General features: G+C 42.6%; 1 protein-coding gene across 5 annotated transcripts; it reads right to left on the reverse strand.

The window, feature by feature from the left end:
- Positions 1-2,448: 2,448 nt before the first annotated feature.
- Positions 2,449-27,569, reverse strand: LOC122174034 (myb/SANT-like DNA-binding domain-containing protein 1). 5 transcript variants are annotated; one of them, XR_010590724.1, is made up of 4 exons: positions 27,415-27,569; positions 21,146-21,229; positions 3,668-3,776; positions 2,449-2,950 (listed from the first exon to the last, which is right to left on the reverse strand). XR_010590724.1 is itself a non-coding variant. In XM_065558257.1 (2 exons), the coding sequence occupies exons 1-2, from the start codon at positions 4,512-4,514 to the stop codon at positions 2,697-2,699; spliced, it is 831 nt and encodes a 276-aa protein (XP_065414329.1). In that variant the 5' UTR covers positions 4,515-17,378; the 3' UTR covers positions 2,449-2,696. The 5 variants fall into 5 exon arrangements, 1 of the variants encoding a protein (XP_065414329.1); XR_010590723.1 differs by having other exon boundaries at positions 3,567-3,776; XR_010590722.1 differs by lacking the exon at positions 3,668-3,776.

Consider the following 27,569-nt stretch of genomic DNA (forward strand, 5'->3'; position numbering starts at 1 on the left):
AAAAGGGTGGGATGGAGTACTTTTCCTCCTCTGCATCCCTCAGATGAGAAAGGGAAGAATGGTGTGATTCCAGAGAGGACAACGGAAGTGGAAGGAGGTTATGTGTGAGGAATGGTGACTCAGGGAAATCAGATACAAAAATATCTTTAGGGTATCTGAACTCTTGGGGAGGAGCATCATCTGCACCAGCGCAAGGATCGATGTCGAGGAAGAGGTTTAGTCCCTTGAGCAGTCAGCAGATTGAGTTGAAGACATGCTCGGTGCGGAGGACTTGGTCAATGGCCGAGGGCTTGCACAGCGCCTAAATGAGTGTTGGCGGCAATAGAGCTGTCAGCGCTGGTGGTTTTGTCGGTGCCATAGTGCCCAAAGTAGGTCTGGTTGGGGCGGTGGGCATCCATTTAGACAGTTTCAGGTCTCGTTTTCCAGTGCTGAGAGACAGAGAGAGACAGGCTGTAGGTCTGCCCAACGTACTAGGACTGTCCCTGGAGCTACGTCCCCTCTCTGAGGATGTTGAGGCAACTGACCTCACAGGGTATGGTGTCCTGGTGGGCGGTGTCTCACAGGGCGATGAAGGAGCCCGTTTCTTTCTATCCACACAGGAAACAGAAGATTTTCTTTTAATGGAACACAGCAAATGGGGGTTGGTGGACAACTAAGGGTATGTCTACACTATGAGAGTACTTCGATTTCACTTAAATCGAATATGTGGAATCGATATTACAAAGTCGAACGTGTGTATCCACACTAAGGACAGTAATTCGACTTTGTGAGTCCACACTAACGGGGCAAGCGTCGACATTGGAAGCGGTGCACTGTGGGCAGCTATCCCACAGTTCCCGCAGTCCCCGCTGCCCATTGGAATTCTGGGTCAAGCCCCCAATGCCTGCTGGGGGAAAAAATGTGTCGAGGGTGGTTTTGGGTAACTGTCGTCATCCAACCGTCACTCCCGCCCTCCCTCCCTGAAAGCGCTGGCGGGCAATCAGTTCGCGCACTTTTCTGCTGAGTGACAGCGTGGACGCCACAGCACTGCGAGCATGGAGCCCGCTGCGACCATCGCTGCAGTTATGGCCGTTGTCAACACCTTGCACCTTATCAGCCACCTTTTCCAGAGGCAGATTCTAAGAAATCGGGAGAGGAGGTAATGGCAGCGCGATGAGGACATGAAGTCTGAGAGTGGCACAGACCTCTCGCAAAGCACCACGCCGTGAACATCATGGTGGCACTGGGTCATGTTGATGCCGTGGAACAGCGATTCTGGGCACGTGAAACAAGCACGGACTGGTGGAACCGCATAGTGCTGCAGGTCTGGGATGAATCCCAGTGGCTGCGAAACTTTCGCATGCGGAAGGGAACTTTCCTTGAACTTTGTGAGTTGCTGTCTCCTGCCCTGAAGCGCAAGGACACCCGGATGCGAGCAGCCCTGACTGTCCAGAAGCGAGTGGCCATAGTCCTCTGGAAGCTTGCAACGCCAGACAGCTACCGGTCAGTTGCGAACCACTTTGGCGTGGGCAAATCTACCGTGGGGGTTGTTGTGATGCAAGTAGCCAACGCAATCATTGATGTACTGCTGTCAAAGGTAGTGACCCTTGGAAATGTGCAGGTGATCATAGATGGCTTTGCCGCGATGGGATTCCCAAACTGCGGTGGGGCTATAGATGGAACTCACATCCCTATCCTGGGACCGGACCACCAGGCCAGCCAGTACATTAACCGAAAGGGCTACTTTTCAATGGTGCTGCAAGCACTGGTGGACCATAGGGGACGTTTTACCAACATCAACGTTGGATGGCCGGGCAAGGTTCATGACGCTCGTCTTTTCAGGAACTCTGGTCTGTTTAGATGGCTGCAGGAAGGTATTTACTTCCCGGACCACAGAATAACTGTTGGGGATGTGGAGATGCCTATAGTGATTCTCGGGGACCCAGCCTACCCGCTAATGCCCTGGCTCATGAAGCCCTATACAGGTGCCCTAGACAGTGAAAAGGAACTCTTCAACTACCGTCTGAGCAAGTGCAGAATGGTGGTGGAGTGTGCTTTTGGACGTCTCAAGGGGAGATGGAGAAGCTTACTGATTCGCTCTGATCTCAGTGAAACCAATATCCCCATTGTTATTGCAGCTTGCTGTGTGCTCCACAATCTCTGTGAGAGCAAGGGGGAGACCTTTATGGCGGGGTGGGAGGTTGAGGCAAGTCGCCTGGCTGCTGACTACGCCCAGCCAGACAGCCGTGCGATTAGAAGAGCCCAGCGGGACGCGCTGTGCATCCGGGAGGCTTTGAAAGCCAGTTTCCTCAGTGAGCAGGGTAACCTGTGACTATTTAGTTTGTTTACAGAGAAGCTGAACCTGCACCCGTTTCTTTACCCAGTGAATGTTCACTATCCTCTCCAGTTTCATGCCCCGTTCACCCCCTTCCAACCCACGTTTAACAATAAAATCACTGAAAATTTGTTAATGAACAACGTTTTCTTTATTACTGTTTTCGCGGTAAAGTGTTGAAACTGGGACGCAGACTGTGGTGGGGAGCGGGTGTAGTGTAGTGATGCAAAGGATGCTTCTAAACTCGAGGAATGACAAGCTCCTGCTTCTACAGTGGTCCGCACTGGTGGACTGATTGTTTCAACAGAGCCTGCCACCCCTCCTGTTTGGGACTCTGTCTGTGGGGGCTATGTGACTTTGTGGCAGGGGGAGGACGGTTACATTAGTCCTCCCTCATTAGTCCAAGCAGCGTTTGAGTCGCCTGCTGGTCTTCCTGCCGCCACCTCTCCTCCCGTTCGCTGTGTGCTCGCTGGTACTGGGACATGTTCTCCCTCCACTGAGTCTGCAGGGTTGCCTCGGCTCGGGAGCAGCCCATAAGTTCTGAGAACATGTCGTCCCGTGTCCTTTTCTTTCTACGCCTAATCTGCGCCAGCCTCTGGGAGTCTGATGACCGGGTAGGTCGGGAGACAGTCACAGCTGTGGGATGGGAAAAAGGGAGTGAATTCCTCAGAAAGATAAATTTTTTGGTGAACAAAGAAAATAGTCTTTCTCTGTGAACAAGACCATTCACAGCACCTATCACATGCGCACTCAGGACAAGGTCGAATTTTCGGCCTTCGCATTCAGTCCCTGGGGTCTTGCAGTGCAGATCACAGAAGCGGAACAGGACAGCGGAATTTGGGTAGCGGGCTGACATGGTAAGCCGTAGACTTGTGGCAGCTTAAAACTTTAATAATAGCACTGCCCTACTTTCACGTTCAAAGCAATGCTCCTAGCGTTGCCCAGTTCCTGCTGCCAGCAATCTGGCAAGCATGAACTCTGCCCCTGTCCCACCCCCTCGCGGCTGTCCCCGGGAAAGATACCTCTATGCTGCCCCTCTCCCGCCTCCACCACATGGCTGTAAACCTCCGGTTACAGTTCTGTAAAGGAACAGGCAAGCAGTCCCAATACTAACATTCCCGTAATTCAAAGCAGGTCACCATGAGCGGCATCACTCTGATGCGGATTTCAGACAGCGACAAGGAACGCATGCTTCGGGAAAGCCTGCAAAGACCAGGGCCCTATGCCGCCATGCTGTGCAAGGCAATGATACCTGAGTACTTGATGATAGCCTGGCGCAGAAACGTTTCATACTACGGAGGACACAACAAGGCCGCTCTCCCAAGGAACCTCATGCAAAGGCTTTCCAGTTACCTCCAGGAGAGCTTCATGGAGATGTCCCATGAGGATTTCTGCTCTATCCCCGGACATATAGACCGAATTTTACTGTAGCTGCACTTGCAAGGACTAAACAGTAGAGTGCCTAGGGCAAACCAATCAAGATATACCGGACATTGTTAGATTTTTTTGCAGCAGTTGCACTGCCACAGACTAAACCTTTAAGTGCCTAGGACAATGTAATCATGAAAAACCCACAGTTAATGTTCTGTTTAAAATAAATGTTTACATGTTTAAAACACTTACCGGCTGATCCTTCCCCTGATTCTGGGTCCGGGTTAACGCCTGGGGACGGTTGGTAGGGGATCTCTGTGAGGGTGATGAAGAGATCCTGGCTGTCTGGGAAATCAGCGTTGTAAGCGCTGTCGACTGCCTCGTCCTCCTCATCTCCTTCCTCATCTTCCCCGTCCACTACCATCTCAGAGGAAGCGGGCGTCGACAATATCCCATCCTCAGAGTCCACGGTCGGTGGTGGGATAGTGGTGGCGGCCGCACCTAGGATGGAATGCAGTGCCTCGTAGAAACGGCATGTCTGGGGCTGGGATCCGGAGCGTCCGTTTGCCTCTTTGGTCTTCTGGTAGCCTTGTCTCAGCTCCTTGATTTTCACGCGGCACTGCGTTGCATCCCGGCTGTATCCTCTCTCTGTCATGGCTTTGGAGATCTTCTCGTAGATCTTTGCATTCCGTCTTTTCGATCGCAGCTCCGAAAGCACGGACTCATCGCCCCACACAGCGATCAGATCCAAGACTTCCCAATCAGTCCATGCTGGGGCCCTCTTTCTATTCTGAGATTGCATGGCCATCTCTGCTGGAGAGCTCTGCATCGTTGCCAGTGCTGCTGAGCTCGCCACGATGTCCAAACAGGAAATGAGATTCAAACTGCCCAGACAGGAAAAGGAATTCAAATTTTCCCGGGGCTTTTCCTGTGTGGCTGGTCAGAGCATCCGAGCTCGGACTGCTGTCCAGAGCGTCAACAGAGTGGTGCACTGTGGGATAGCTCCCGGAGCTATTAGCGTCGATTTCCATCCACACCTACCGTAATTCGACATGGCCATGTCGAATTTAGTGCTACTCCCCTCGTTGGGGAGGAGTACAGAAGTCGAATTTAAGAGACCTCTATGTCGAACTAAACAGCTTTGTTGTGTGGACGGGTGCAGAGTTAATTCGATTTAATGCTGCTAAATTCGACATAACCTCCTAGTGTAGACCAGGCCTTAGTGAAGCGTGATAGCCGCTCAGGGGAAGTATCTGTGCCTGAGGCCGATACTGGACTCAATGATTTCTCCATGAGGAGAAGTCTTAGTCGAATGTCCCAGTCTTTTCTGGCTGTGGCAGTCAGGTTGTGACAATAAGCACAGTTTTGCAGATGCACTGCGGTTGGCCATCAGTTACTGGAAAGGCATCCCAGCAGGAGATGCACCTCTTAAAGTGGGGAGATCCAGGCATAAGGGTAAGGGAAAAAGCTTTCCAGTCAGAGGGTGGGAAGCAGGAAAATGGAAACCTAAGCTACAAACTAACAGGAAGACAAAAAGGAATTTTAAAAAAAAATTTAAAGGGAGAGGACGAAAAGAACAAAGTAACTATGAACTACACTAAAAACTAACAGGTAAGGCACTATCTAGCTAGTCAAAAAAGGAGAAGCGGGCTTTGCTGGGGATTGCGTCCCAGGCCAAAGGCAGTAGAAAGGAACTGTGGGGAGCTCGGATCGCACAGTGCTATATATACACACATCCCGCTCATGGTGCGAGATGGGGAAGGTGCCCATGTGTGGTCCAACAGGCACTGCTGATGAAGATCTTTGATGACAGGTGCAGGGGGCGCTGCCAAATGTACAGTAGAGCACCAATAAAAACGTCACTCAAAGAACGTAGGCTGACCTGTCTTAAGGAAGGTACCTTGGGAGATGCCAAACTCTTGAGAGATGTTTAAGCTGAAGATATTGTTGCATAGCTGTTAATAAGTCAAACCCCAAGAAGGGGATGAGTTTGGATTCTGCACAGTATGTGGACTATATCGGAGAGCAGTTTGGGAACAGTATCTGCTCACAATAGCATATTTCCATTTGGTACATCAGCAAGAAAGACATGTCAGACTGAGGCACTCCTATTAATTGCTGTTGAAGTCATGGATTTGTTTAATTTTTTTTTTTACGCTTGCAGACACTAGACACTTACATTTAGCAAGCAAAGATCCACATGATATGGCAATCATAGCTGCTGCCAAAATTTTATTAGCATGGATAAGTTAAGGTGGGGAACCTGAAACCGTATGAATGCACAAACAGATACTAAATGAACATCTGCAAAACAAACATTGTTCAACACATGTGGTTTACTTAAGCACTCCACAAGGTGTATGCCTGTAAAACTGATTGCATTCAGTCTCCCGAGGCTGGTTGTTACTTATAACATCATACCTTGAGGAATTCAGCATAAGTATAAACACTTCAAAGTGATCTATTCTGTTTATAAAATGATTCCATAATGTCTGATAGGTATATTTAACTTGTTTATATTTTCCCCTTTTTTGAGCAAATGTGCAAAGATCAACATACAGTACTTCAGTGTAAATCTTCCACCGCCAACCTCCTAAATGTCTAAAATGAGCCTCCTGTATGCCAGGCATTTTAAAATAAATTGTAAATGCTTTTTTAAACTGCTTCCAACAAATCAGCATGCAGAACAATAAAAGGTAATTAGCCCATACAGGAGTCTAATTCTCCCTGCAACGCGCATGTACAACTCTCATTAACATTAATGGAAGTTACTCTTATTCATCAGGGACAGAACAGATTCCAAAATGACTGAAGTTATAGGAAATGTTCTAATTAGATGAAAATAATCAAGATGAAAACAGGTTCACTTATTACTACATTCGTTTTTTTGCCTGAAGGCAAATAAAAGTGTTGCTTTTAAAAAAAAAAAAAGCACCTCTTTAATCTCCAGGGTTTTTCTGTTGTAATTTGATTACTATGTTAAGATAACCTTAGTCTATTAAAAATAGATCCTTGATTGTTTATAAATGAAAGATTAAATAAGCCCCACAATTTATCTACTGCAACTCTAAAAATTAAGGTCCTACTCCAACATTTCTCACATCAATGTCAAAGGGAGTTTACTTTCATAAGAACTACTAGATTGCACCCAGTGTCACTTACATCAGAGCAAATTCAGTGCTAAATGTTTACCACCTCTTATATTCCAGACAGGGGAAAGAAAACCCAAGCAAATAAATATTTGGTTTGGCCATTGTGTCTACTGTTGTTCAATTAAACAATTCAACAGTAAAGAGCATTGTTGCAATGGGATGATGCCAGACAATGGTTACAGTGCTTGGCTGAAGTGTTAAACTGCACAAAAAATGGTGCAACACCACTGAACATATGCCTTAGAGAACCTTGTTTAAAAATTACATCATAGAACTTGTCTTATTGAGTAGTATTTATAGCCATATTCCCTGTAACTCTAGAAAAAATAGGTTTTTTTTATTGCAGAAGTTGTCTATAAACCTCAATTATTAGGAGTCATAGTCATTATGAATCTCCTAGTAGCTGCAAGCCCATGCTATCCCACAGGTCTGGCAGTTGGGCCAAGTAACCCACCACTGTAACTGTTGCATGCAAATTAGATGCAGAGTAAGGGAGGTGATTGAGTTACATCTGATATCACAATGGTCTAGGACTCTTGTCATGGCTTTCTGTATTATACTTTGCACTGTGTCTGAGAACATAAAAAGTGGACTGTAACAGGCTGCAAATCCCAGCAATGATTAGACTATCACCATGTTCAAAGAAAAGAAAAGAGCTCTCGACCATGATTATAGCTGTTTCCATCACTTCACACTGACTCAACAGACATGCTAGGCTTCACAGTGACACACAGTGGGGCAATCCTAGATAAAACAAAATCTCCACAATTAGACCATCTTATTTAAGACATACACACACCTCCTTAATGCAATATTGCCAAGGGACAGAGGAAGGTATTGTGTGTTTCTCTGCCAATACACAGTAGTTTCACATCAGCATAATGTTAGCAGACATTCAGTGGCAGATCTACACACATATGGGAAGTGGAAATTCCTTTTGTAAAAGTTCCCCTCTCCAGGGTTTGTAAGTCACTAGAAATTAATTATTCTGGAATCAGATGTAGGATCCCCAAAGCAGTTCATATCTCTGTCCAGTGGAGGGTGAAGGAAGAACTCCTTTAAAAAACAAACAAAACAAGCAACCACTTGTATAGGAGCTGAAAAGTATTGGGCTAGACTGTGCCTAGCCCTAATGTAGCCAAGTAGGAGAGAGTATTCTCCCACTTCCACATCATGCCTTAGAGCTATCCATATTTAAACTCCCAGAACTTGGGGTACCACAGGGACTATGTTCAGGATGTTTCTCCCCAGCAGTTACTAGGTGGAGTCATGAGTCTTTCTCCCTACCCTCTCTAAGTCATAATGCTACATTTGTGACATCCATGAGCAGCTGTGGAGCAGTGAAAATAAGCCATAAGAACAATCAACTCCTGAGCAATAAATATCCTCTCATTACACACAACCTCCTAATAAAGGACGAAAATATGATACACATAATTTTCCCTTACTAGAATGTTATTCAGGATTTCTTCTGAGGTATCACTAGCTCTGAGTGACTTTTATTAACTAAAGGAAGCATCATACTCTATATTCTGTCTGTAGCAGATTGAGCACTCACTGCTGTGGCGCCTCCTGCTGGTCGTCTGGGAATTAGCGCCTCAGCCTCAGAGCGCCCCCTGCTGGCCAGTGTCTCTTCTGCCTCAGGCTCCATGTCCCTCCTGGACCCCGGTGCCCTCTTATCTTTTGGGGTTCTGCCAACACCCAGTACCCCCTCACTCTGGGTCTCCTCTCGCAGGGGAACCCCCTCCCCCTATGCCCACCTTGCCTAAGTGGCTACTGCCAGTCGTCATCTAGCTCACTTTCTCTGGGGCAAACTGCAGTCTGTAATGGCCACTCATCATTGGCAAGGGGGTTGGACCAGCTGCCTCTGCCTATCCCCGAGCTGTACCTCTGCAGCCCCAGTACCTCCTTAGGCCTTGACCAAGGCTTCAGCCTGGGGAATTGCCAGGCTGGAGCTCCCCAGCTCCTTTTGCCCTTCCCCAGTACTGCTCTGCTTCTGGTACCCTTGTGCTCCTATGCAGCTAGGTCCTTCCCACTCCAAGGCTGGAGTGAGACTGACCTACCTCCTCCCTAGGAGCCCTCCCATTGGGCTCTGATTGGCTCCCCGGGGCAGCCCTTTCCCAAGGCTGTTTTTAATCCCTTCCAAACTGGAGCGGGGTGACTGCCCCACTACACTGTCCAAGAAATGCTGTATTTGTCTAACAGTTTCCCTCCATATCACTAGAACTGAAATGGCTTTCTTGGCAGTATCCCCACAGCTATGATGTAAATCAGGGAATTATAAGCATTCTCAGAAAGAGTTACAGTATGTACAGTTGGTTTTGGAAAGTTTCTTTGTGATACATGGATAGTAGAATTCTACTAACTATGAAGCTATTAGTCAAAAAACCTTGTTATGAGCCATGATTTCACAGTTACAAAATTTCTAATCTGTTTCCCGTGATCTATAAAGCTGTAAACTAGCCAAGGTCTCTCTTATAACAGTTGCCATCTCTTTCCCCCTTCTCTGCTATGCAGCAGGAACACTTTGGTTGTCCTCCCAAAGGGACTATGAATGCTGGGGATATAGTGTTCTCGGTAGCAGCCTCTTGTATCTAATTGAAGCAGATTTCAGAGACAAGGCTATGTGTATGTCCTCTAGAACAAAGTTTAAATTGTCCAGATTTTCCATGTGTGGTGCTGTATAATTGAAACATGACCATTTATATCATTAATATTGCCACTGTTAGACTGTTGCAACAAATCTTATACAAAGTATGTAATGTAAGGTGTTAATGGAAGTTATGGTTTGCTGAATAAGATTATCCTCTTTGTATGTGTGTATCATCTTTATATCTAAAGTTATGACTATATACCTGTATTTCAAATGTGTTTGGTCCTGTGGTAACACCCACAAGGTAATTTACACCCAGTCTGGCCAGCACATTGTGAATGAACCATTAAGGAACATTTAATGGAGATATCCTATCTCCTAAAACCAGAAGGGACCTTGAAAGGTCATTGAGTCCAGCCCCTTGCCTTCACTAGCAGGACCAAGTACTGATTTTGCCCCAGATCCCTAATTGGCCCCCTCAAGGATTGAACTCACAACCCTGGCTTTAGTAGGCCAATGCTCAAACCACTGAGCTAAGCCCACCTTACAATGAGCTATAGAAGAAGCTCATCCCCACCTGGGGAGCCTTCCTGTGGATGTTTTAGCCAGAATATGAGTAATGACCACTCCTAGGAGTCATCGAAGCACGTGACTAACTCATGTGACCCTGGTCGCCATCTTGTGAGTATTCCTTCCTCCATTTTATCTCTTTCCTTCTCTGATCTTTGGACTATGGACTTACACTAAAAGGAGCATTCCAAACAATTTTCTCCTTGTTTTAAAGTTAACTAGTTTGGTACTGCAGAGGATCATGAACTGTATACTGCCTATTCCAGGGACACCATTACAATCAAAATGCATCCAGAAACCATAGTGATGGATACCTCATCAATGCCAATAATTATTATTTTCTCCTATAACTGACATGCAATCTATTTGCTGTGTAAATCTCTGATAGAAAAGTCCTATATAGCTTAATAGAAAGTCATATCTTTTCTATTGAACTTTATAGGGTGCTTCAAAAATCTATATGAAGGATATAAAATTCCTATCAAGACTATAGGTTTTTACATTAATACTATTATGAATTGGATGAAACCCTATGATGGACTAAGTTAAAAACTTCATTGAGACTGAGGTGTATGAACTCATCCTTCAATTAACAACTGCAAGGCTAAGCCCCCACCTGAGACAAAAGGAATATATGAGTCCCTTAGAAGCTTTTGCTGAGTATTGTTTTGACTAGTGATGTGGTGGTGGGGGGGGAAGCAAAACAGACAAAAACAAGGGAAGGCTGAGAGACACCCTGAAGGAGTAGCTGAAAGCATGGTGGCTGACCCTAGAAGAAACTGAGGAAGTGTTTTTTGGGGTCAGGGGTGCGAACTATAAATAATATTTTGGTGCTCTGAGCAAAAGAAGCTATTTCCTGCTATTTGATTCCTTCTGCTTTCAGAGACACAGGACTTTGTACATTTTTTTGTAAATAAACAAAACTGCATCAAAGAAATACCAGACTTTCACCATGTTCTCTTCCTTCTCCTAACTGGAACAACCTATTAGACCTTGAATTGTTGGCTAGCTGCTCAGGTCAAAAAGGGGTAACTATATATATATGGCCTTATTAAATTACATAGGAGCTTCTATAAGGAGGGCGTGTGTTTTTTTTAAATGCCCATTTCTAAAGATGAAGCTTCTATTTGGCTTCTTTTAGAAGCATTTTTTAAAACAATGGGTTGGCATACAACAATGAAAATCCCATCGTTCTTGAGCTTTCTGGGCTGGGAACCATCTTCTTTGTTACATATCTGTAGTGCCCAGAGTAATGGAGTTCTGATCCTCAAGTGGAGACCCTAGTTGCTACAAGTGATAGAAATAATTCTAACATCCTTTTTATGTTTAATAGCTGCTCAACATACTGTAAAGACAATAAAGGTTCAGTTGCCATGTATATCAAGTTTATTATGCACCATACAAAGATTCTCATTGTAATAAACAATAGTGTTAATCTAGCAAAAACAAAGCTACTTATTCCAATTTGAGATTGCGTATGTTTTTTTAACAAACAATACAAAACATAAAAACAAAGACACTGTCCTGCTACTCTGCCTCTCCACTTCTAGCTGGTTCTTTGCTTGTTCCATTTCCTTTGTCTCAAAATACATTGCTCCTGTGCATAGGCGGCAGGTATAAAAGGCCAGGGGAGGCTAAGCCTCCCCAAAGAGCCTGCCCACAGCCTTTGGAGCGCATCATCTTCCCATCCTGGCTCCACCCGCATGGGAGCCTTGCAGGAGGGGGTAAAGAGGCGTGTGCAAGCTGTGAGCATCTGGCCTGTAGGTGGGCGGGGGAGGGGAAGAGGGCGAAGAGGCACGTGCGCATGAGTAGTAAAATGGATGGATGGATGGCTCGGCCAGCCGGCCGGCCGGACAAAGAGGCACATGAGCCCAGCCAACTGGCTTGGCTGGCAGGTGGGCAGCAGGGGACGAGGAAGAAGAGGCATGCTTGTGTGAGTGGCCAGCTAGCCGGCTCAATTTTTCATCTGGCCAGCGGTGAGTTGGGGGAGGGGGCGAACAGGCATGAGCTGTGGGCAAGGGGGCCGAGCGGGGCTGGGAGTGGAACCTGGGCAGGGCTTCCGGGGCAGAAAGCTGAGCAGGGGTGGGCCTTGGGGCAGGGCCAAATAGAAGAGTCACATGGCGCCTGTGCTTCTTTCGCAGAATGGCCTACTATTATGTAACCCCAGGAGCAGTATGCCTAGCTTTCAGTACTGCTTACTTATGATTCTGTTGGCTTTTAGTTTGCTGTTTTGATAAGAGGAGCTACATATGGAGGGTCTCCCAGCCCCAAATACTTTAAGTTTGATAGTGAATTTACTATCAAATCTATTAGTGAAAGAATAGACCTGACAGCCCTGTTGATTGAAGTCATTTATTCCCACATGGAGAATAATCACAGCCGAGGCTGTGCCCGCAGTAGTGCAAGCTTCCCCTTAGCATCCTGTCACGGGATTGGAGTCTGTCCTTACATGCATGGCTCCAAACCTCTGAGATCAATTGAAGCAGTGCACATGTTTTAGTACAAATTTTGGTCCAAGTGCCTCTTTTGAAAGAGCCACAGCTCTGAGGTGAAAAAATAGTTCATTTACCAGACCCTTTAAACACTTAGCCTGTTTAATAAGACTGCTAAACAAGGTACTGACTGAAGAGCAAAATCCCTATGAAAATACCCAAGTGCTGTGCAAGCATTAACTAATCCTTGCAAGGTAGGTGAGTCAGTATTGTCCCCATTTCACAGGTGGGCAAACTAAGCAAGAGTTAAGGGATCTAGCCTAGGCCACAGAGAGTTAATGTCAAAGCCAGGATTAGAACTCAAATTCCTCTCTCCTACTTCTGTCCTCAGACCATACTCCTCTTAGTAATAATCACAGAAGTGGTGATGGTTTTGTTATCTGGACTAAGACATGGACGGAGACCACCACTGCATATGGTAAAGGCCACTGAATATCTGCTTAAGGTACATAGTGCAGGACCCTAAACATGCAATATTAGATGGAATCATTTCTTAATGAAAGTCTGATGCATGCTGTTTGATTTGCTAAGGAAAACAAATATTGACTGGACTTGACTATTCATGACACTAGCCATTTAAATCATTTGCCTATTGGCATGAACTAAGCCTTGGGTACTCTGCTTGTTGTGATGGTATATCTATAGATTAGAACATTGAAGACTCAGATTTTTTTTGCCATAGTCTTTTTTGTTTTTAATTTTAGACGTGAACGAGGTTTGCAGGTGCAGAAATGAATAATACCACTGACCTCCTTTGTATAGCTCTTTGAGGTCTATAGATGAAAAGCACTATGTAAGAGCTAGGCATTGTTAATGGCAGGATGGTGATGATGGAAGAGCGCGCTACCTGGGCCAAGCTGGATGGTATATCAGTACAGCTCCACTGAGCAGTTCTTCTATCTCATATGTTGATTATCAACTGGGATTGTGTACACGCACATCCACCCCCCCCCACCCCCCCCGCAAGAACTAGTTGGATCAGTATGAGAGGTGAAGGCAAGAGTTGCACCAACTTGGTCCGTACAAGAAACTTCCTTGTCTGGTTAAAGAATATTAAGACTCCGATAAACACCTGCATGATCTCCAAAATCTAATGACTAATACTAATGACCATTTAGATGACTTAAGAAGATCATATAGATGTATGTAATAGTCTAGGCCTAGGATTTCTAGACACTGTAGATGCACTAGGCTGTACTTTATCCTACCATTTTCACTTTCCGTTTGTTCTGGAGGGACTAACTTGGCCATCGCCACACTGTCATGATACTAAAAAATATCCCCACACTGGATCAAAATGTGATCATGTTTCAACAAGATGATTTAGAAGTCCCACAACTGGTTCAGGGACTCAAGCATCCTACCAGTGCTGCTTGCAAGATTTGAGATGGCCCTATTTATTCGCAGCAAAAATCTGAGGTGAACTACATCCCTCTCCTCCTGTACAGCATCGTACAGTAAGCTTTACATGCTTGTCCACTGCTGGAGGGAGGATACTTGACTATGAGTAGGGCTGCAGATTTGTCATGGCATTTTTTAAAATAAAAAAATCATGCAGCAGTCACTGCTCCCCGATTATTATTTTTTTAAATAAAAAATGCACTCCTCCTTGCTCTGCTGAGCACTGACCACTCAGAAAAGGTCTCCTCCACCTAGGGTGACCAGACAGCAAATGTGAAAAAAATCGGGACAGGGGGTGGGAGTGGGCGTGGGGGGAGGGTTAATAGGAGCCTATATAAGAAAAAGACCCAAAAACCGGGACTGTCCCTATAAAATTGGGACATCTGCTCACCCTACCTCCACCCGTGCACAACAGCCGTAATCCTGTCCCAGTGTGGAGGAGAGGTTGGGAGTGGAGAGCAAGCCTGCCCTGAGCTCACTTCTCTATCATGATGGAAGGCCAGGTGGGTCAAGCCTGAGTGGCACTGCAACCCAGTGCACCAGGTCACAATGCCAGTAGCACGGAGCCAGGCCCAGACCTGCAGGAGGGGAGCTGCTGTGAGACAGTGAGTCACAGACAAACAGGAAAATTCACACTATAGGTGACTTTTTGCTCCCCACCCACCCCCAATCATGACAAACCTGCAGCCCTAACTATGACCAATGGTCTGTAAATCCTGCTTTTTACATAGAATCAGGTTGGTTTTTTTTAAATTTATGTACCCACTATTTTACTTTTCAAAATTTGAGAGTTTTGGCAGGATGGTGAAATATTTGAATAGTTGAAAGTGTCACTCCTTGATATGTTGGGATTTGATGGTGGGATTAAAGAGTGGACCACCTAACTGGACCTTTAAAGAATTTTGCAAAGTTCCCTGTCAGGGGAACTTATTTCTTCTCTATCATTTTGTATTATTCTGTATTGGCCCCAGCTGAGAGTTGATGTACCCTTAAGAGCAGAAATACAGGTTTGGCTCCCACATCATTTGAAAATATATATTTTGTTAAATATTTATATAAGCATTATATAAAGCTTGAGGGATAGTATCACATTTTTAAGTTCCAACACCACAAAAGGTCCCATGTGAGCATAGCGTCTGCCTATACTGATCCCTTTGACGAATCTAGCTAATAGTGTCTATAATCTACAGTTTTCTCTAGCAAGTCATTAATTTGCTTGCAGCTGAAATTTCCAATATGAAGTTGTTTCATTAATTGTTGTAATACAAAGTGTTAACAAAAATGTGCATACATTTAACATGGTATCTTTTTATTACTCACTTAGCTGTGAGAAAAAATGAAATCCTAAAGAAATTTGTGTTGTGTAGTTAATTTTATTGTTGTAAACATAAATGTCAAACTAGTCAGATTCCTTTAGCATCTCACTTTTAGTATATGATTTCACTGAGAAACAGTAACACTGAATCATTCAACTCATCTTGCTTTTATTGAGACAGGTGGAGTGCAGATATTAAACTTCTGCAATATACAGATGCCTATCTAAGTTTGACAGCATTTTAAAATATGATATTTATTCATGTTTTCCAAGTTCATGTGAAAGCTATTCACACACTTTACTACAAGCCAGGATTACTCACCATATCTGCCAATCCCTAAAATTAGTTTTTTAAAAGACTATGTACAAGTCAGTGAAAAACAGCTCATCTCTTTGAAGGTTGAAGACAGGCTAATATTTTACTTTTCAGGAGAAGATAAGGTTGAAATGTCAGGAAACAGTGGCATATTTGGAGCAGTAATATTTAGAGGCTGCTTTCAGTTGAGAATTATTACACTATCGAAGACTTTCACATAGTACAAGACTCAACAAGTTACCTACACTGAGGTGAAATTAATTTTTAAATGGAACTTTCTGAAAAAAAGTTAAAGATGCTGACCTATAAAGTTGGTGCCTTCACAAACCATATAGGAAATGCACCTGTGAAAAATTAGGAGTTCATTATAACAGCCTCTAGTGACTTGAGCTACAGGAGATGCCCTTTTAGCCCAGCAGCCAAGTACTCATTTGGGAAAGTGGTGATACTTAGGGTTTGTATTTGATCTGCTAATTAAAAACAATTTCACAACAGCAGCCATGTTCACACTGTTAACTACCTACAGTTATATTATTTGGGACTAGCTACTGTTCCCTTTGGAATCAAAACAAAAAATTTAGTTGAATCAAGCCCATTGTTTGAGGAGAATTAAAAACTACACTTATTAAATAGGGAAAGAATCTGTTAAGTGTAAACAAGTTTAGTTTATTCATATCACCTTTTTCCATTAATAGTAGTGATCATTAGTCTTTAAAAATCTGTTTGAATCAAATATTTCTTACAAATTTTGTCTCTAATTTAGGTTCGTTATTCCAATTGAAGTTTATATAAATAAGGAGGCTTTTTGCCCTTTTTTTTTTTTTTTTTTTTGCCTATTGGAAAGGCTTTTTGTATTTTTCCCCATGTCTATGATTCTATGTATTTGTTCTGCTGAAAGCCTTGTTCATCTACACTTGTTTTTCTGCCCAAGTATTCTACTTAAAGAACAGTAGCACGGCACCATATGCGATACTCTTGAATAATAAAGCAAGCCAAGAGACAATGAAACTTCATGAGGATCATTCTGCAAAAATGATAATCCGTCACTTTAAATGTCAGGATTGTACTGTCTCTCTAATTAGGCCCTGATTTTGCAGAGGGATCTGTATAGGGATAAGACTGCTTCCATGTGGATCCAATGGCAAGACTGGGACCCTTGAGTGCAAGGTCCTTGGGGTAGGGACAGTATCTTATATTTTCTGTACAGCAGGGTGGATAAAAAATTATTTAAAAAAATATTTAAAAAACCCCACAGATTGTATCTAGATAAAAAAATCTTATTTAAATTAAATACTGGTTTATTTTTAAAAAATATATACCTATTTAAAAATAAACTTGACATTGAAAAACATATGTTAAGGTTTCAATTTAGATTACAATCTATTTAAATCATTTCAATAAAATATAAAAAATAATATTAAGCAATACATGATTGCTGCCAAATTTTAAAGAAACATCAAACCACTGAACTGGTGAAACCTGGAACCAGGGTTTACAGAAGTGCTAAACCAGCTTTTGACATCACTAGCCTCTTCTCCAGGTGCAGAGCAGAGGGAGTATTTTCTTCATTTTAGTTTATTCAAAGTTAAAAAACCAGTTGGGAGTTGAAAAATCAAGAAAACTTATTTTCCTCCTCTGATTCATAAATAAAAACTAGGTGTGAGGATGAGATCCACTAGTTCTACAATCTTAAAGGACATGAAGGACTGTCTGGAAAAACTTCAGTTTATTAACTACAGATAAAACTTCCTTGTTTAATAAATCAGTTTTAAATGCAAAACTTGCTTTGGTTTAAAAGGTTTATGTATCCCACACGATTAAAGTAGTAGTATTTAATTAAAATGCTGTTTTTTTAAAATTTTAATTGAATTTGAATTTCCATCCAAATAGAGCTGGACACAAAATAACCACAATTAAAAAAAAATCTAGTAAATAAGAAATGCATCACTGACCATTTTCTAACATAATAAAAATGCAAAAATTAAGAATCCGAATAAATGTAAGTTAAACTACATAAAAATTGTGTATAGTGTATCCAACTAGTTATCAAAAAGAAGCACTAAATATAGTGTAAAGTTGGAAATCAACATGTTTGAATGGTTACCAACTAATGAGAATCAACCTTTCTTTAGGACAGTGTTTCCCAAACTTGGGACGCCACTTGTTTAGGGAAAGCCCCTGGCGGGCCGGGCCGATTTGTTTACCTGCCGTGTCCGCAGGTCAGGCCAATTGCGGCTCCCACTGGCCGCGGTTCACTGCTCCAGGCCAATGGGAGCTGCTGGAAGCGGCAGCCAGTATGTCCCTTGGCCCACGCCGCTTCCATTTCCCTAAACAAGCAGCGTCCCAAGTTTGGGAAACACTGCTTTAGGACAATAACTAAAAAAAAAAAAAAAAAAAATGGAAAGCATTATTAAAGTTTATTTAAATTTTTAAACCAATCTACCCTGCCTGTATAGTTCCAAGAACAGTGCTTAAGAAATAATTAGTTATAATGACAAACAAATTGTATGTGCCTTTTCACACACCCTGAACTGCATGTATATGAAGCTAGATTTTATTACAGTATGCAGCACCTTTATAATCTAAAGCCTCATCTTGCAAACACTTAAGTATGTGGGAGATCATACTCCTATTATCTTCTATGAGACTAATAAGGTGCCTAAAGTTACTCATGTGTGTGTTTGCAGGATCAGGGCATGAATCTTTTGTTACTTTCCAAAAAAATGAGATAACATGTTTTGGAAATGGAGATGATTTAAACATACAAGTTAAGAACAGACAAGTCATTTAATGTTTTCTAGTTCCTATACCTTCTGTCCCTGTACATTTTTGTTAAGAATGGTCAGGTGAAAGATTGTATAACATAAATTAACATCTACATTCTGTCTTGTGACAATGGTTAAGAAAGTGTCACTTTCTTCTTACACAGAACTCTAATAGAGTAAGGAAGACATTATTCCTGAAGTTACACGCTCTGCTCAACTGTACAGCTCCTATCTAGAACCTTTCCCAGCCCCCTTTCCCATGTCTGGATTCTGCTACTGATTTTTTTAAAAGTAAACACATATCCTTACATGTCCATAGGTTGACTGAAATTTATAGAATGATAGAAATGTCACGAGGTCATCTAATCCAGCCCCCTCTGCTGAAGCAGGACCAAGTATGCCTAGACCAGTGGTTCCCAAACTGGGGTTTGTGAACCCCTGGTGGTTCACAAAATGTTACAGGGGGTTCTTGGGGAAAAAATCCCTAATGTCAGACAGAGCTGTCCCTAGGGACTGTGGGCAGTGTGAGGACAGCAGCCCGGAGCCCCTGGACTTCCAAGAGCTAAGAAGATCAAAGCAAGCCTATCTATCACATTGAGGAGATTTAAACTTCAAGACTCCTTATAAGAAATGGAAAGGGAGGTGGATTTTTTTGCTGTTTTTAAAATTAAATAGACAGTATTGTTTTTAAAATTATTATGAAGAACAAGTTTAAGCTTTGTTGTAATGTGCATTGTTTGCCTAGACTGTTCAAGACCTGAATGCTTGTGTAGGAGGAACTCTTTGAGTTGGCTTCTTAAATACCTTCATGCTGTTTCACATCTGATGCTCCTTGATGAAACATAGGAGCCTTGTCTTATAATAGGCTTATTCAAAGCGATACAAGCTACGGAAGTGAGATCTTGGAAGAGTGTTGCTGTTTTCATAATGTAATAAAAATACTGTAATGATAAATAATTATAATAATAAATAGTGTGTAATAAGCATGTCATAAAAACAAATGTCCAAGATCACTGCTTTTATAATTTATATTCAGGTAAAGGAGAAAATCCCTGGAAAGAGACATGACAGGGCTCCGGGGAGTGGGAAGTGGGAGGGAGTTTGCTGGCGGCTGCGGCTGCTGCATCTGAACAAGCAGGCTTCAGTCTGGTGAGTGCCAATCTACTTAAAGGGGCAGCATGTGTCTGTCACACACACACACACACACACTGTCTTTCTCTCTCTCACACACACACACCTCCCAACACATACTTTTTAGGTTGTTGTTACTTCTTGATGCTTCCTGCAATGCACATATATTCCACAATTGTATTCTTTCAAAGTGCTGTTAGTTTAGTTTTTTGACTCATCTATGCTTTTCATAATTTTTATTTCTCTCTTAGGCTTAAATTTAATTCTTTGAGTCATGAGTTTTAAAATGCCTAACCTGTCCTGGCTGGAGTAGTTATTCCTATAGTAACTTTAAAAATATATATTATATCTAGGTTTTTTGTTTCTATTGGTGGCATACATCCGCACATTACTTTGATATTGGTGCACATAACAAAATGCATTCCACACATGGAGGGAAAAAATTAGAGGGAACATTGCTTCCCACTCATTAATGAAAATATTGGGAGGTGATGGGTCCCTGCGGGACCCCACTAGTTACATTCACCCAGTCTGACAGTGAACCACTGAAAACTACTCTTTGAGTATGGTCTTTTAACCAGTTTTGCATCCCCACTTTACAGTAATTTAATCTAGACCACATTTCCCTAGTTTGCTTATGAGAATCTCATGTGGGACTGTGTCAAAAAGCCTTACTAACATCAAGATATATCACATCTACTGCTTCTGCCTATCCACTAGGCAATAACACTGTCAAAGAAGGATGTTAGGTTGGCTTGGTGAGATTTTTTTCTTGACAAATCCATGTTAGCTATTACTTATAACCTGATTATCTTCTTGGTGCTTACAAACTGATTGCTTAGTAATTTGTTCTGATATCTTTCACGATATCAAAGTTAGGCTGATTGGTCTATTATTCCCAAGTCTTCTCCCCCACTCCCTTTTTATGATAGGTACTATGTTTGCCCTTCTCCAGTCCTCTGAGACCTCACCCATGCTCTATCAGTTCTCAAAGAGAATAGCTAACAGTTCCAAGATTGTTTCAACTAGCTCCTTAAGTACCCTAGGGTCATTTCATCAGGTCTTGCCACCTTGAAATATCTAACTTACTTAAATATTCTTTAACCTGTTCTTTCCCTATTTTGGCTTGCATTCCTTCGCACTTGCTGTTAATATTACTTGTGTTGAGTGTCTGGTCACCATTAACCTTTTTAGAAATGACTGAAGAAGAATAGACATTAGCCTATTCTTGAAGTCTCAGCCTTCTTGAAGTCAGTTATTAGTTCTCCTTCCCTACTAAGTAGAAAACCTACATTTTCCTTCATCTCTCTCTTGTTCCTAATATATTTAAAGAACAATGACTTACGTCCCATGCTAGGTGTAACTCATTTTATACCTTAGCCTTTGTGATACTTCCAAGTAGTTACACATTTGAGAGCCAGATGCTAAAACAGAAGAAACTCCATTAGTTTCCTCATTAGAGGAAACTTATTTCATGCAAATCTATGTTTTCAAAGTCAACAGCCTAGTAATTTTTTTAAAACCTCAATTTTAGATATTACCAATAAAATTCACCAGTCATCACAGGTAGCATGACCATGTGGTCATAAGAACCCCCCCCCCCCCCAAAAAAAAAACAACAACCACATTTAAATGACACTATCTTGTTGTAAATACATCCTTGGGGTGCAAGTCTGGGGTTATAGCACTGGGGCGTAAAGCAAGATCCAAAAAAAATATACATACCATATAATTTAGAGTATGATATGAACAATGAATGCTGTTGATCTTACTTTCATTTCTTGCTCAGAAGAACCATGGTGCAATGATCTACAGAGAATATATTTTAAAAATAATAAATTACCTTGGAAGCTGTGTTAGAAATCTCTCTGATAATTTTTTCATATTTTTTATTTTGTAGGAATTGGATCAATGTTGCGTTTACATTCATTTAACCTAGGAGTACATTTTTGGAATGAATAAATACATGAAAATTCAGCTCAAACCACTGCATCTAGTTTTCAGTGAGTTACTTCTTTACAGAGTGACCAGATGCTCTATATTTGATAGGACTGTCCTATTTTCTAGTAAACTAACCTAATTTTGTCTGTCCCTTGGTAGCATAATGCACTGGCTTTTTTGGATATGTGATGTTAGCCTCTGCTCAATAGGCCACAGAGAGTATGTCTTCACTGCAGAGTTACCTTGGGCTCTATCACTGGGCCAGGTTTCTCCCCACTTCCAAAGCATGTATGGCCATGCCCAGTCTTTTCAAGGAAGTTTATTTCTTTCACAGAGGTTAGCACAGAAAACAGTCTTAACTCAATCCTTGGCCCCAGGGCCACCACTTCTAGAGGTCTCTAGCACTCCAACTCCTGGCAGCTTGCTAGCCTCAGCCAGCTCTGCGCCCTTCCTAGAGCCCCTGTCTCTAGGGACCCGCCACAAGTATTAGCTCTACTCCTATATGACTTTCCCTTCCCAGGGCTCAGCGTGCCTCAATCCTTCCTCTCCCAGCTACATCCTAGCAGCCCTTTATAGTCCCAGCTGGAGCCCAGCCCTTTTTAATTGACTGGATTGGGTTCACCAGCTCTGGTCCAGGGGAACTGGGCTTAGTCTATCCACAGGGACTAGCTACCCTGAGGCAGGCTCATATTCCTCATGTTGTCCCAAGCCCTCTTAGAGTTTGGGGGTGCTTTCAACCTGGGCTACCTGGCTCAGCTGGGGATGTGGGTTAGAGCTCAGGTGTTGCTTTCATTCAGGTTGGTAACCCACCCACTTTGCAGGTTAAATCACTTGAGTGCTGGAAGTCCTCCAAGGCCTTCCCCCAATTCTGCCCCATGACAGACAGTTTCTCCCACAATTACCTAGGAAAGGACCATGCAGTAGCTCAGCTTACTGTAGCACAAGGAATCATGGGATATGTCCCCAGGAGTACTAGTGACAGAGATGGGCAAGTACAGTACCAGTAAGGATGCAATAACTTGGATATGCTTTGCAGCATGGCCAATCACTTGAGTTATCTCTGCAGTGAAGACATGCTAAGAGATGATAAGACATATGAACTACTATGGAAGTATCTCTTAATATTAAAAGTGTTTTAATATTAGCTCCCCAAATACATGTGCTTTATGTAGCAGTTGTGTCTATAGCACATGGATTTATCACATCCTCTTTTGACACTGCCATTAGTATGCAGTTCCTTGAGTAAGAGAAACATGTGGTTAACAAGAGAACCACACATTCCCTCCTCATACATTTGTGCAGAATGCACTTACACATACATAGAAGGTTCTGTAACTACCTTACCCCTCCCAAGGGACATTAAGTTATTATTTAACATTTTATGGAATAATAAAGAGCATGTGGGTATATATTTTAGGTGAGTAAAATGCTGATGAATCAGTTTAGTATATGTGTAAAAAAAAAGAAGAGGGATCTCGATTAAGACTTACAACAGAAGGGAGTTTGTTACCTTACTTATAATGTTCACTATTAAATTCTATGGTTAATGTAGGAATACATCAAATATCATGAAACTCACAATAAAGCAATGAGAGTTGACACTACCATAATTATAAGGAAAAAATAAGGTTTATACCAGCCAAAGTACAAAGACCTAATAAGCTCTTCCTGCACTTCAAAAATCCGTCCATAAAGCAAACAAGGAATCCACATTCTTGTCTAAATTCTTGCTCTGTTCTGTGGATTTATGTTTCCCATACATTCTGAGAAATCAGCTTCTTTTGACAGACTTGAAGCATCAGGAAGAGATTCTGGGACAGGGAGAGAATGTTGACCAATTGCTAGATTACTGGCAACAGCAGCTATAGATGTTTCTGCTACCTAGAACAGGCTATTAACCCTTGATTAACACCTCTCAGGGTCCTAGAGTCCAGGCTCCAGCCCAAGCCCAAATGTCTACACTGCAATTAAATAGCCCCTTAGCCCATGGGCCAGACAAAGGTTTTTAATTGCTGTGTTGACATACCCAAATATTCTAAATATCCTTTTGCCTTTCTGGAATTTGTTAGCATTTGTTTTCATTAGTTTTAGATAGGATTCAGAAGAAAGAGTACTCCTGGGCGAATTCTGCCCTACTGTGCATGTGCAGAATTCATGTCTCTCCCCACCCCCCACAGATTTTTTTTCTCCGCAGAATATAGATTCTGCTGGAGAGGTGCTGCAGTTACACCTTTTTCCCACCAAGGGCTGGTGTAGCACCAGAAGAGAGGGCAGCCACCCTGTGCAGAGGCTGCATTCCTCACAGCAGGGCCAGGTGAGGAGGCATGGGATAGACAGAGCGGAATACACAGGGAGGGCACAGATTGGGGTTCAGAAGGGCTATGGTAGGGACAGACTGGGGTACTTAACTCAAGATCTAGTAGGGTGACAGTATTGAGCCAGAGGATGAATGGGAGGGGGCTGCAGGGCCACATGGGGCCAGGAGGTAGAAGGTGTAGGGACACGGGGATGGGGCAAGGAGACAGGGATACATGGGGATAGCGGGGAGAGGGTGCAGGGACACATGAAAGCAAGGGCAGATGTACCTGACTGAATGGGAGAGGCTGGGGTCCCCAACTCCCTAACAATCCCCCTGCAAAAAAACCCTGTTCTAGACATCTCCTACCCACACCTAACAACCCTCCAGGTTCACTCCCAGGCGCCTTCCCTTTCTCTCAACTCCCCCATTATTGCTTCTGAGGGGTGCAGGAAATACGTTTTTGTATTGTAGTTTAAATGAATTACTCAAAGTTCTGTGTTAATATGCCAAGTAAGCAGGGTTTTGGAGAGGAGCCCAGAGCTGGAGCGCGGAGCAGCTCCGGAGCAGTGGAGCTCCAGGTTTTTGCCTGGAGCTGGAGCGGAGCTCCAAAGCCCTGCTAGTAAGGAATCTATTTGTCGAAAAAACATTTCCTGAATCTTTTTCTTTTACCTGTATTCTTACAGATATGCTTGCTGACAAGTATTTTTTGAAATAAATTACCAAAATAATTGAAAGTGGCATTATTATAGTGTGTTATTTTGACAAACAAAATATGCAGAATTTTAAAATATTATAAAAAAAATTAAAACATTTAAATTTTTTGGTGTAGAATTCCCCCAGGAGTAAAAGTGTGTCCTTAACTCTGAAGTATAACGGTGTTCAGACTACTCTTTCTTCTGAAATCTATGCAGACATCTCTTCTTGGGACTGAATACCAGTGGATCCAACCCGCTAGTGATTCTATTGGCATCCCCAGGTTTCTTAAAGCTGGCATAGTCATCCCTAGGCCCCCTCTCCTTTATGAGGGTGTAGCCAGGAAGAGGACATGACCAAAGGACTGCAATACTCATGAAATCCATGGTTATAACAGCTCTCAAGGTATTTCACTGAGTGCAGTTTAGACACTGCTCAGAGTTGTGCCAGGGCTGGAACTAAGGAGAAGAAACATGGAATAAAGCCACCTATCCTCCCATCTCAGTTTTGAAGAGCACTGCTCTGGCACATTATCAAGTCTAGACCTTAATCTTCAAAGCACATTAATAATCAATTAATCCTGATATCACCCTTATGTATAGAAGTACGTATTCATATGACAATTTTACAGATGGGGAACAGAAGCAGAGAGGTTAGATGTCTTGCTCAAGGCTAGAATCAGTCAGTATAGCTAGGATTAGAACCCAGGAATTCCTGTTGCAATTCTAATGCTATGATAAGGGAACAAATTAGATAGCTTCTTTTTCAACTGCATCACTTTTTTCCATTCAGGATTTTGTTTTCTAGAAAGGGCTTCCTCTTACAGCTTTTAATACTTAACTAGTCATTTTAATAATCAGCATAGAGTTTTGTAATTTGTTACTTCTGTGTCCTGATTAGGAAATACGATAGAATTGTAAATATCTAATGGGAATGGGATTATTAGCAGGCCCTGTTTTGTGATGGAATGCTGCACTGTTAATCTCTTCTGTTTCATAAAATATATAGCAATGTTTCCCAAACTTGGGACATCACTTGTGTAGGGAAAGCCCCTGGCAGGCCGGGCCGGTTTGTTTACCTGCCGCGTCCGCAGGTCCAGCCGATCGTGGCTCCCACTGGCCGCGGTTCGCTACTCCAGGCCACTGGAAGCTGCTGGAAGCGGCGGCCAGCACGTTCCTCAGCCCACACCGTTTCCAACAGCTCCCATTGGCCTGAGGCAGTGAACTGCGGCCAGTGGGAGCCGCGATTGGCCGGACCTGCGGGCGCGGCAGGTAAACAAACTGGCCCGGCCTACCAGGGGCTTTCCCTACACAAACGGCGTCCCAAGTTTGGGAAACACTGTGTTGAAGAGTTTTCATGAGGGATACCATAGGCATCCACTTCCTGGAACTCTGAGTCACCTCTACAGCATGTTGATCTCCTAGCTAGACCAAAGTTGTGAGAGTCCAAAGTTGATACAGATCACTGACTACAAAGCAAAACCCTTAGTTGATCTGATAATATGAATGGCAACAGGTGTGACAGGAAGGGTTACTAGTGCTTGGATCATAGAAGTAGAATTTCTGCTGAACAGGGCAAACCTCCAGTCCACTGGAAAGTCTTTTATCTACCAGATACACCTTGGTGTATGGCCAAGGAACCATCTATGGTACATTTATCAGTTATGATTACCTAAATAGATATTCATCTATATGTTTAAAACAGGTGTGTTCAAAAAAAGTGGCCCACAGCTAGGTATCTATAATGAATCCTGCATCTTCTCTTTCCTAAAATATGGAGCTTCAGTCTGTGGAGATTGTACTTTCTAGTATCTAGTGCACCTTCTTAATGCAAGCAAAGGGCTGTTCATATCAGGACAGAACATTTAATACTGGCACGTAAATCTCCATGGGATATGCAGACACATTAAAGATGAAGTTAGCTACCATTTATTCCATATTATGCAAATTAGTTGTGGCCTTTGAACTTCTGTCAACTTCTCAATTAAATCTTCTGCTGAGCAGATGTTTTTGTACCCTTGTTTTAAAGGGTATTCCATTTTTCAATTCAGATAATAAAATTTGCTATTGCATGCTGATTCGTTGGCCAGGTGGATTGCTGCATGGAGGGTGGAGCATGAAATTTCCACCCACCTTTTTTTTTTTAATTGGCAAAAACTCTACATATCACCCTCATACGCAATATACCAGTGTTCCTGTAAGGTGTAATTAAATGCAAAATTATTCTTTAGCCTTCTGCCCATGTAAGGGGTTAAGAAACATGTGAGCTCTAAATTACTGACTTTTATTCATTATACATTTTGTATCTTTTTACAAACAAGGACTGAAACCCCAAAACCTATCAGATCATTAAACTAAAATTGCAAGACAATGGGGAAAAAATGACTAAAAGTATCTGAATAACGACGATGCAAGAAAAGAAGGTTGGAGGAAGCTGGGTCAAAATGGAATGACCTGGCTAATTATAATCGGACACTGTTCCCAGGAAAGATAATGGAGGGGCTGATATGGGACTCAATTAATAAACAATTTAAGGAGGGTAAGATAATTAATGCCAATTAACACAGGTTTACAGAAAACAGGACCTGTCAAATTTAATCTTTTTTGATTAAATTATAAGTTTGATTGATAAAGGTAGTAGTGTTGATGTAATGCTTAGATTTCTGTAAGACATTTGACAAGGTACCGCATGGCATTTTGATTAAAAAGCTAGAATGATATAAAATCACCATGACACACATTAAATTGATTAAATTTCTAACTGATAGGTCTCAGACTGTAAATGTAAATGGAAAAATCATCAAGCAGGAGTGTTTCTAGTGGGGTCCTGTTGGGATTGGTTGCTGGCCCTATGCTCTAATATTTTTTATTAATGACCATGCAGAAAACAGAATCACTGTGCAGATGACACAAAGTAGGGGAGTGATAAATAATGAAGTGCACAGGTCACTTATATAGAGCAATGTGCATTGCTTGATAAGCTGGGCACAAGCAAACATGTGTTTTAATATGGCTAAATCTAAAAATATACATCAAAAACAAAGAACATAGGCCATACTTACAGGATGGAGGACTCTAGCCTCAGAAGCAGTGACTCTGAAAAAGACTGGGGAGTCCTGGTGGATAATCAGCTCAACGTGAGCTGCTAGACCAGCATTGTGTACATCTCCACGGCAAAGAAAAACCTACAGCACCAAGTCTCAGAGCCCAGGTCAAT

The sequence above is a fragment of the Chrysemys picta genome, chromosome 10, assembly GCF_011386835.1.
Source record: "Chrysemys picta bellii isolate R12L10 chromosome 10, ASM1138683v2, whole genome shotgun sequence".
Lineage (NCBI taxonomy): Eukaryota > Metazoa > Chordata > Testudines > Emydidae > Chrysemys > Chrysemys picta.